Source organism: Copadichromis virginalis, linkage group LG7, assembly GCF_057382275.1.
Source record: "Copadichromis virginalis isolate Kocher_CV1m ecotype Utaka linkage group LG7, C_Virginalis_male_GT1.1, whole genome shotgun sequence".
Classification (NCBI taxonomy): Eukaryota; Metazoa; Chordata; class Actinopteri; order Cichliformes; family Cichlidae; genus Copadichromis; species Copadichromis virginalis.
The window spans coordinates 56,981,465-56,993,180 of NC_140624.1; the positions used below are offsets into that span (position 1 = coordinate 56,981,465).

General features: G+C 41.7%; 1 protein-coding gene across 4 annotated transcripts in view; it reads left to right on the plus strand.

Moving 5' to 3' along the window:
* clip1b (CAP-GLY domain containing linker protein 1b) overlaps positions 1-11,716 on the plus strand; it is a 49,941-nt gene that overhangs the window by 33,609 nt on the left and 4,616 nt on the right. For 3 of the 4 annotated variants that reach the window (XM_085464382.1, XM_085464385.1, XM_085464383.1), the window contains 6 exons: positions 1,855-1,900; positions 2,079-2,122; positions 10,716-10,821; positions 10,914-11,079; positions 11,168-11,220; positions 11,340-11,452. In XM_085464382.1, coding sequence (XP_085320508.1) covers positions 1,855-1,900; positions 2,079-2,122; positions 10,716-10,821; positions 10,914-11,079; positions 11,168-11,220; positions 11,340-11,452 — 528 coding nt within the window. The remainder of the gene's footprint in view (positions 1-1,854; positions 1,901-2,078; positions 2,123-10,715; positions 10,822-10,913; positions 11,080-11,167; positions 11,221-11,339; positions 11,453-11,716) is intronic. The other variant, XM_085464384.1, reaches the window with a different exon arrangement.

Below are 11,716 nucleotides of genomic sequence, written 5' to 3' on the forward strand. Positions count from 1 at the left end.
TACAATGGGTTATCTTCTCAAAATTTTGGCTCACTCAGTATCTGGAAATTTCAAATAGTAATCAGCTACAACTGTCTGTGTTGTTAATTGTTAACAATCCAAACTGGTGAGTCATACAGTTGTTATGATGGAAGGTGTTGAATTTGACTTCTAGCATATAATCAGCTTTTAGCAATTTCACATTGGCTTTATTATTTTCAGGTCAAGATCCATCAGTAAGATCCATCAGTGGCTTTGCACTTTAGTGTACTTTCACATTAGCCTCAGAATCAAGCCTGTTGCCTCTGGTTGATGCCATATGTAGCTCTCAATCACCATTTGGGTTGGCTGCTTGGTCAGTGCATCTCCTGTAGAGAGATGCGATTTAATGGGAGAACATGTACAGCTTATAAAACAAACAGCAATATGAATGTCTCCTAATAACCCCTGTGTGCTTTTATTTACTTCAGATGTTGTGTGATCATATTATAGTCTTTAGATTAGGGAGTATCAGCTGGCAAGGACATCTTTGAGAGTTGAAGGGAACTAATGGGTGCTCAACATGAACATTTCATCATTGAAATTAGGGGTGCAACGATACACAAAATTCACGGTTCGGTTCGATACTTTGGTGTCACGGTTCGATATTTCGATACAAAAAATGTTCATGCTTTTTTAATTTGTCATTTATTAAAATTATAAATATATATTTTAACTCAAAAGTACAGTTTTTATATTTAATGTTGCTGAAACAACAAAATAATAAAAAAAATAAATCTCTCTGATCGAGAAATCACTCATCTTTGGAAAAGAGAGTTTATTACAGAGAAATGACTCTTTCCAAAATAAAAGCTATACTATAAGCTTCTTCTGGGCTATATTCTCAGCAGCATATTAAACATATCAGGTCCCCATAAGGAGAATCATGTGCTAACGGCTGTCTAAATGACTCGGGTAAAGTTTGTAGCATGCGTGCTTGTTGTTTTTGTCTACTTCCACTTGTCTTTGCACTAGGATGATGTCGGCGTAAATGTGCAGTCATATTCATTGTGTTCCCACTAGTGCTGTCAGCGTTAATCTGAAATGACGTTAACGCCACAACACGGCAAATCTCCGTTAACGAGCTACCGTGAATCGCCCCGTGCGTGGGGCTGGATGGCGTCAACACATTAACGAGCTGACTGTGCTAACGCAGTAGTTCCCACCCATGTAATTGAGCATTGCGTGGCACATCCGACATACTGTTTTACTTTTGTCCATGACGCGCTTACCTTCAGGGTCATACTTCACATGAAGACCAAAATAGTTCCAAAGGCCAGATCTGAATGAGGGTGGGGGAGGTTCAATTTGCCATGTTAGCTTCTGTCTTGCTAGCTTGCGCTGCGCTTAGTGGATCTGCACTCGACAGTGCAGCCTAGGCGGAGTAGTCAAACGCAGATCCACTGAGCTCTCAACACAGACAGCATCGTCAGAAGAAAAGTTGATAAAATAAATTAAAAATTTTGTATTGTTCGATACATATGCGTACCGAACCGAAAGCACTGTATCGAACGGTTCAATATCGATACGAGTATCGTTGCAACCCTAATTGAAATGTATTCATCATTTACAAAAATAGCCTCTAATATATTTGTTGTGTATATCAGTAATGATTCTTGTAGCAGTACAAAGTCATTAAGCATTAGAATATTTAGCCAGATGTGTATTGGATATGCTTACTTGGGTTTGTATAGGTGAGATGTTAACAGATGCGAATATCTGGGAATCACCAGATTTAAGCATATAGCAGTGTTGGTGACACAGACATCACTGGGACCCGACTACACTGCCTTTAGTGCAGCCCTCAAATGTGTGAATTGTCTTTTCTTTCCCTAGTGAGGAGCTGAAGCTGGCATCCCACAAGTCTCAGCATCCTGATGAGGTATTGACCTTTTTAACTTTCTTATTATGTAAATGCTTTTCCTTTATCCTGTTAGAGATCAGGGTTTTGGCCTAATGAGGTTTTATCTCCTGCTGTGACTAAATTGTTGAAGCTAAGACGGGTTTAGATTCTATTTAAATACTTCTATATTTTGTCTGTGTGTGTGTTTACGCCTCAGCACAACGAGGATCACAGCTGTCAGCAGCCAGACATGAAGACCAGGTTAGATACTATGAAATATGTTCTTCAAATTTTGAATGTTGATTTTCTGACTTTTTAATATATTTTCCTGTTTAGTTTTTAAACATTGAACATAGAATGTTATAGTGTTCGTCACTGTATCTCTCAGTAATTCCTCTGCTGATGCATCTAAAACTAATGTAACAACCTATAAAAGACTACAGCCAACATCAATAATGATGTCATATCTTTCATTTTTTAGCAAATAACCATTTAACTCATTTTTAAAAAGTGAAAAATTAGTTGTTTCCCAAAGATGAGGGGCAGCACCAAATTCCTCTATAACATAAATAATCATTAATTGATATGAATATGTATGAAAGTATGACTCATGCAACCCTACTTTAGTAGAGTTCAAGAATACAATGAACTCAATGTGAAAATGAACACACTTGGTCCCCTTTAACTCTTCAACTATAAACTAGCACAACACAGTAGCTATAACAACAAAGCAGCTAAACAAAGATACACACAAAGCCATCAAAACAACACTAAACAGCTTCTGAAGTCATTATCAGGAATGACCAGAAATAAAACCACAGTATTATAATGTTTTCGTTCCTTAAGTGCTGGTTGATTATTCAAATATTGACATCAGGAGATTGATTCCTTTGGAGATTTGGAGGGTAGCTTTAATGTGACGTGGTTCCTCTAATGGGACTCCCTTCTGTACTTACACACATCCCTCTGTTGACTGCTGGACTGTTTTTTCTTATCAGAGATGAGCCAGCGTTACATCTGTATTGTAGTCCTGGTAACAGAGCTGATGAAGAGCTAAAGTGTGAAACTTGGTGTGAAAGTCTGTAGATAAAAATCAAAAGCTCTCTGGTGGTAATTTGCTGGTTTGTTGCTGAAGGTTTAATTAAAGACTGGGAAAAAAGAAGTATAATAAGAGATTGTAACCAAGTAACTTGCTGACTAACTGATTGTTGGCTCCAGCTTCCTACTCGGTCAACAGCTATGAGTGCAGGATTGATCTCTGATCATCAGGATATAAGAGGCTGTGTGACCAATGTCATTTTTGCACATCTGGATGTTTTCTTCAGAAAACAACTAGCTTTAAGAAGTTTTTATCAGAGTCAACTGGTAATTTTATACTTGCAGTTTTTATGTCCTGTTCACCACTTAAAATTGAGATTATTAGAGATTAGTTTTAAAAAGTGCTTCAAATAACTCCCCACATAACTGAGAGGAGAGGTTTTAAGATTACTCCTGAGGAGACAGACTTACATCTAGAAAGACTTGATTGCTATCTATTTGAGAGACTCACTATGAACAAAGTCCTCTTCCAGTCATTATCTTTCATATTAATGTTCTGGTCAAACGACCAGGGGCAGCATAATGCTGGGATCCTTGGCACTGTGCCTCACAGCAAAAATGCCCTGGGTTTGAAATAACCACCCAGTTTGGCTGTCAAGTGGCGTATGGACGATCTACATGTGACTGCATGGGTTCTCTCCAGGTGCTCAGTACAAAAACATGCACATGAACTCGTCGTAAACGGCCCTAGGTGTGAAAGGTTGTCTATGTATCTGCATTAGTCCAGTGAGGAACCTGGTGATCTGTCCAGGGTGTAACATCCCTTTGGTCCCATGAAAACTAGTCATTGAGGGCTAGCAGGAGGGACTATGCGCTTACCTGCTGCTCCTTGGCAGGTAGCTCCATGCCCTCCTGGGTTTTAATTGCACCTTAGAACACATATGCATCAACACTACAATGAGCGGGTGGAGGGAGGTTTGGAGTCTTCTCCCACCCCCATTCTCTGCGGCCTGCTGGAGCGGGAGGGCTAGTAGGAGGAGTTGGCCGTCCGACTGCGGTCTGGGGTGTGGGGCCTCCCTGCTGCTGCGGAGTCGGGGTGGTCTGCCTCTCCCCACCGCAGGGAAAAGGGTAACACCACCTGGGTCTGGGTGCAATTCCCCCCTCCAGGGGCAAGGGTACCTAGACCCGGTTTGTAGAGTACGCTTGGGGAGTGTGATTGTGTGCACAGCGTCTCTTTATGTCTGTCTCCACGTTGGTTGAGTGTGGAGTGAGTGCATATGAGAGCATGAGGGTGGGAATGGATGTTTGTGTCTGTGTGTGCCCGTATGTCTGTGTCTATATGTCAGGTTGGGTATCAGACGCCACCTCTCTGGGGACACCTCAGGCCCTCCAAGGTTTGGAGGCCTATCTCCACCCACCACCACTTCCCCTGCCGGTGGCGGACTCCCTCAGGTGTCGGTGTGTTGGTGGTTCTTTGTGTCTGGGGGTGGGCGTCCGGGTACACACCGGCTCACTCCTTGGCGGCCGCTTGTCGGGGCCTGGGGCCTGGGGCTCGCTCGGGCCCCTTTGGAGGTGGGGTGCCCCCGGCCTCTCGGCCTGGGGCTCGGTCACTCAGGCACAGCTGGGGGCCGGCGGAGCTCACGGGCGCGTCACTGCAACTCCCCCTGACTTCTGCTCCGCGGCTGCTGGGCGAGCCCTCATCTGGGACTCTCCTCAGCTCTTACTGGAACAGTGGCGCGGCTGCCCCTCTGTTGGTCTTCCATGGTCTCTTGTATTCTGGGGGCCTCTGGATGTCTGGAGTTTTGATCTCCTCCATACCCACTTCACACCCTGGAGGACGGGGCTGTGGCCCCCCCACACTCCCTAGCAGATCATTACATGGAGAAACCTTTGGAATGCAAGCATGCTGATCCACACAGGTATGCACACATGGGTATTCACAGACGCGGACTAAAGCTTTCTTGGCTGCTGCCTCAAAGCACACTGTGCGCTGTCTATCTTGCGTGCTGCACAATATCGTTTATTATTTAGTAAATATTGATATCTATGACTAGCTAGTTTATTGTGATGGTGCTTTGTTTTCTCTATTATTATGTTGCTCTTTGTTGTTTGCTGTCTCCTCTGTTTGTTTTTTTTGTTTGTTTTTTTTTTTCTCCATACAGGTGACCCAGGAGTTCTTTTTTTTTTTTCTCTCTCTTCCCCCCCCCTTCTCACCGTCTCTTCTCCCCTTTGGTTTTCTTTCTTTCTCTCCCCCTCTTTCTCTCATTCATTCCCCCTGTCCTATTTATTAAAAAAAAAAAAAAAAAAAATGACAAAGGATGAACTGAAGCTCTGCCATCACGTAATGTCGCATACTGCTGTTTCTGATGTCATTTATAAAAAAAAAAAAAAAAAAAAAAAAAAACTAGGATAGGCTCCAACCAACCCTGAAGTGGATAAACCGTTAAGAAAATGGAAGGATTGTACAGCATAGAGTATAAAAAATAAATAAATGGACAAAGATATGACTATTACAAAAGCAGAAGAGCAACCTCTGAATCTTTCAAATCATAAGACATAAGGGCACTCTTTGTTTAAATAAAAAAAGAAACTCAACTGAATATCTTTGGATATTAGACTTATAGTCAGGTAAACCAAGCAATATAAATATGTCACTTTGGGATTTAGTTCCAGGCCACGTTGCATTAGTACTGTGTTTTTTCTTTTAGTATTCCCAGATTTGCTCTTAGTTGGATAACATTTGATTTTTTTAAAATGTAATTTTAGTTCCTTCATCTATTTACTGTGACGCTGTTTGGTCTTATTTTAAGCCTTGTCTAAGTCTTGAAACAAAAGAAGCTGTGAATATCACTTCTGTGGCCCTGTGCCAGTCATAAACATCCCACCACTTAATGGAGACCAGTGACTTAAGTTCCGAGTGAAAGGCACAGTCTAACATCAAAGACAAATATGTGGTGTAAGATCAGAGTGAGGAGCAGAGTGAAGTGAAGTCAAAAAGATGTAAGATGAACTGGCAGCTCTGCAGTTTTGGCTCGAGGGGAATGGCAAGGTTGCATACAATTAGAGCAGAAATAATAGATGTGGCGGGAGAGAGTGTTTTAAAGTAAACATTAAGAGACATGAGAGATGATTCAGTAAAACAAACTGCTCTCCTTCTCTTTGGTTTGTCAAGACTGCTGGAACGGATATGTTGCCGGAGTGTCAGCTGGTTGCTACTATTCTGTTGTAAGTGTTTTTTGGCAATCGGTGATAAAATCTGCTAAAATACAGCTAAGATGATTATTCAGGTGCTACAGCTTTCAGACTCTGAAAGCCCCAGTTTATATGGGAAATATTAAAGTTCATGACAGCACGATTACTACACTTGTTCGGAGGGGTTGCCAGAAGAAAGCTTCTCTCTATAAAGAGAGCTTTGCAAAGTTGCATATGAACAAACTGCAAAACTTCTGGAACAATGTCCTTTGGACAAATGTGAGCATAGTCAAGCCAAGTCAAGTCATTTTTATCTATATGTCACATTTTTCAAACAACAGAAGTTGAACCAGTGCTTTACTGATACACTTATTTGCCAGGGCTCCAAGTACTAAGTTCTAAAACTGGTAAAAACAATTACAAAACACAGACCTCACAGGGCAACATGACAAGGATAATAACTCATTTCCAACAATGGTAAAACAATGATTCAGGATTCAGAAGACTTTATTTATCCCCAAGGGGCAATTAAGAGACTGACCTTGCCGACCGTACATACAATACACAAACATCACATTGGGGAGACAGGTCAGGCTAGGTAGCTGGCCGGTCAGCCGCACGAGCAGCGACCCGGAACCGGACAACAATGGAAAATGCACAACATGAGGAAAGACGAGGAGAAAAAAAGAACTCCCCCCAGACTGAGCTCCAACAGGGAGATCAGTTTGAGAACAGAAAAAACACCTCAGCACATGAATCATCACATCTCACAACATGGAAGACATAAGCTTTGAAGGCGTATGGAGGGGGTGGGGGGTGAGTGTAGGTCTGTGTCAGTGTACATGTGTATATGTGCGTCGGTGTGTTTGTGTTCCGTGTTCAACCGAGAGAAAGTGTCCCTTCACCTGGTTAAGCAAAAGTCAACAATCTTCGGTCAACGCGGGTGAGGAGGGAGAGAGTCATAACAAACAGTCTTATTATCTAGGGAGAATTGTTATGAGCATCCAGCTGGCGCCAGGGGGGCCACATGAGATGAAGATGGTAGTTGTTTTGGTTAGTGCGAACAAACTGCTTCCAATTTTACAGTTGGTCTAATGTCCGTCACTGGCCACCAGGTCTCTCAATTCCCGTTGTTCTTCTTCAAGATGTTATCCATATTACGTTTAAAAAAAAAAAAAACAAAACACACAGTCTGAGTACTCACAGCCCTGCCCATCGTCTATCATGTCGGCAACCCTTGTGGTATTTTGAACAGCTGTAGTTGCTTCTTATTCTTCGATAAGCCAGGTCCAAGCCAGCTCCAATCAGCTAGAACTCTGTTACCGTAGTTCCAAATTGGTAGATGTCATTCAAAGTCCTCCATCGAGAGTGTCGCCAGACACGCGACGCAACTGACCATCGAGTATCCGGCAGCAAACGTCTCTGCAGGACAATCGGGCTCTCCCAAGCCCAGGAGGGTGTCAATTCCGTTAAGGGACCAGTTGATCAAATCCATAATTCTTCTTTATGTTTTTAGAGAACAAGTCTGGGAGACTCTCTTAGGGTTAGAGAATAAGCAAGACTATACGAAAGACATGAGAAGCCAAGCAGGAAAGATAAGGGAGAAGGAGAAAGTGCGACCGCCTCCGTCAAGCGACTGAGATGTGTCAGTAAAAGCATGAATATAAAAAAAAAACCATTTATTCCAAATAGTCAAGAACAAAATTTAATGGTAGCTCTAAATAATTTTGGACTAGCATACTATCATGTGATGACACTAATAAATATTCTGCTATAAAAGGGGTCTTGTCACAATTTCAGAAAGAGAGCCATTTAAAGAAATGAGTTTATTCCTTGCCTTGGATTAATACTGAGTGTAAACAGCTTATGAGACTCAGAGACCAGTTACTTAAAAAATTGTTACAATCTGGATTAAATACCGATCGATTAAGTTTTATATCTGCAAGGATTAAAGTCACACAAACTTTGAGAATTGCAAAAGCAAATTTTTTTCATGACTAATTAATAGTGCCAAAGGAAATTGTAAGCTAATTTGGGAAAATATTAACAAACAGTAAGCATAATGCTGATAAAGACCTTGAACTTAAATTTGCCAGTGAACTGGTATCCGAGCCTCTCAGCCTCGCTACTAAATTAAATGATTTTTTCCTTTCCATTTCCAAGTACCATTAATGAAATTCCACAATTGTTTTCTAATTCTTGTGACCTTCAACAAAATATTGGGAATACCGACACCAAAGAGGATGTTTCTTCTCAAGATTCAAAGTTCAATATTCAGAAAATGAAGTAGAAAATATAATCTCTAAATTAAGAAGTTCTAAAGCAAGGGATGAGTTTGGATTTGATACCAATTTCTTGAAGCATTATAAATCTTATCTTTTGGTGCCTGTGACCAATCTTATTAATTTATCAATCACGCAGGCAGTTGTTCCTCTGAGTTAGAAGGTGGCAAAAGTTACACCAATTTAGAAATCGGGTGATAAATCAGACCCTGCTAATTATCAACCTATTAGCATACTCCCTATCTTTTCAAAGATTGCAGAAAAGTGGGTTGCTAATTCTATCATGGAACATGCTAATGACTCCAATTAGTTGTGCAACGGATCAAATATCTCATGGTTCGGATCGGATTACGGTTTTAAGTCACGGATCGGATAAATTTTCGGATCAGCGAAAATAGGAAAAAAAAGACAAAAATTTCATTCCACGCACTTATATAAAAATAAATTAGGGTGCAATATGGACATTATGGACAGTGCTGGGCATCCTCTGCACACGGCCATAAACAGCCAGAGGAGTCTGTTCAGTGAGAGGTTGCTTCTCCCAAAGTCAAGGACGAGCATACTTAAAAAGTCCTTTGTCCCACACGCCATCAAACTGTTTAACTCCTCGCTGGAGGGGAGAGGGAGGGGGAACGGGGACAAAGGAGGGGGGAACAAGTAAGCTGTAGTGCCTTTTCCCTGTGCAATAGTTTTTGTTAATATCCAATGGTGTAATAGACTCACAAAACTTGAAATGTGCCGTTCCCTTGTATTCTTATTCCTATTTATTCTATTTATCCCTTTTGTATTCTTTATATTTATATATGTGTATATGTGGTATATTTCTGCTCACTGTGCTACTGGAAACTGAATTTCCCAGAGGAACCCATGGGATTAATAAAGTTTCATCTAATCTAATCTATTGGGCAGTACAGGGCTTTGTATCTACCACTCCGCTGTGATATAATGAGCGGTCACCGCCACGTGGCTTTCCGTTGCCCTGGAGTTCCACCCATTTGTAGTTAGGGCAACAGAAGATGCCTGGGATAGTCCAGCTGTAACTTTTCCTGCTCATACGTGCTTGGAACGATCTTGTCACTGAAGTGGACGCGCAACGAGATATCATAGCGTGGCTCAAGCATGTTCATCATAGTTTACCATCATCATCAACTTTATTTATAAAGCACTTTAAAACAACCACAGCTGACACAAAGTGCTGTACATTGGAACTGTAAAATAAAATTACATGAGATATAAATAAAAACAAATAAAAGAAGAGTGAAATCATTAATTAAATAACTACTTCAATTAAAAGAGAAACTAAGTCTCACTGAGGTTAAAAGCCAAGGAATAAAAGTGGGTTTTAAGACGTGATTTAAAAGTGGACAGTGAAGGGGCCTCTCTAACGTGCAAGGGCAAATTATTCCATAATTTTGGAGCCACAATAGAGAAGGCCCTGTCCCCTCTGAGCTTCCTCCTGGATCTCGGTACCTCCAGGAGCAGCTGGTCAGCTGACCTGAGAGACCGACAGGGTATGTGGGGATGAAGAAGCTCAGAGAGGTAAGGCGGGGCAAGACTGTGAAGGCATTTAAAAACAAACATAAGAATTTTTAAATTAACTCTAAAAGACACAGGCAGCCAGTGCAGAGAGGCTAGCACGGGGGTTATATGCTCTTTTTCGAGTTCCTGTTAGGAGTCGTGCAGCCGCATTTTGAACCAGCTGCAGAACCCCTTGTGCAAAACCCCTTGTTTTGCACAACGGAATACGGCCTCCCGTCTGCAGCTAAACACCCCAATAGTTTTTGTAATAGCTGTAGCCCAGTCGGATTGGGCAGCAAAGGCCTGCTTAAATGCCGCAAACTCCTCTGCTCCTCCACTTGGACCGCTAGCGGTGGCCATAACTATCGCTTGACAGACTGACCACCATACACATATTTTCTTTTCTTCTTTTTCGAATCTTCGGATCACGTGCGTTCCAAACCGTGGAGTGGGATGGGTTCGGATTATGGATCAACCGTGATCCGTTGCACCACTAACTCCAATCCGGGTTTACACCCTATGCAATTTGGATTTCGCACTCTTCATTCAACTGAAACGTCTGTTTTTGTTGAGAGAGTGAAATCTTACTTAGACAAGAGCAGTTATGTTACAGCTGTTTTTCTTGATTTCAAGTGTGCGTTTGACACTGTGAATCATCTTAAGCTCTTGTCTAGGCTGTCAACATTTAACATTAGTAATCACACCGTTAAATGGATACAGTCTTATCTATAAGATAGAAAACAATGCATGCAAATAAAGAATAGCAAGAAACTGGAAATAAAAAGTCCTTTCACTGTTTACTCCTTGTACACATTTTTCTGCAGAGAAATTGTCTCAAATGTGGAATCAGAGGGGGACACAAACTTCCAGAAATCCACTGGAGCCTTAATCTCAGACAAAGACCGGGAATTAGAAACTCTGAGGAATGAGGTACTCACGCTCAACTTATAGTATCTTGGACACGCTACATTTGTCCTGTGTAATGCCAAATATGTAAGGTATTTGTCTGTCTCTATCGGCAGATCACGGTGCTGCGAGGAGAAAATGCCGTGGCCAAGACCCTGCAGTCGGCCGTGGAAACGCTAGAGAGAGACAAAGCTCAGCTGCAGAGCCGCGTTCATAGTCTAGAGCAAAGGCTTATGGGAGCACAAGCCTCGGAGGAAGGAGACAAGGAACTCCCACCCTCTGGTGAGAAAATACCTCAGAAAATACCTGACAAGAGATACAAAAAAATAGTTTGTGTACTCTTTTTCTTGACTTTGACATACTTTTGCAGGTGATGCAGCTCTGGAGCAGCTGAGGGAAGAGAAGGAGTTTGCAGAGGGACAGGTAAGACTTGCTGCTAACAGAACTGATCTCATTCTCGGTTTCCAGTTAATGTTTGCACACGTTTGCACACATGACCCCAGCGTCCTTTAAGAGGAGATATGTGTGATTTTCTCCATCAGATCAACTTCCTGAATAGTGTGATTGTGGACCTGCAGCGGAAGAACGAGGAGCTGAAGATCAAATTGAAGAAGCTTGCTTTGTCTGAGTTCAATGGTAACGACAGGACTGATGGGTAAGAAATGTACTGTTAAAAAAATGTAACTAATGAGCACAAACAAATCATCTAGAATTGATCAGCTAGACTAATTAACTAGTTTTTCAATCAAAAGTGCCAATCAATCTCTCTTGCTTGTGTAGGCAGTTTTCTGCTGTTCTCGCTTATTATAATTGAGCAAAGCTTTTAGTTCAGACAGACAATTGACAGAAGTTGCAACGCGCGTTTGCGCACATATAAAAGGCACTGTTTTTGTCCGCTAGAGTGACATTTCTTTGGAGG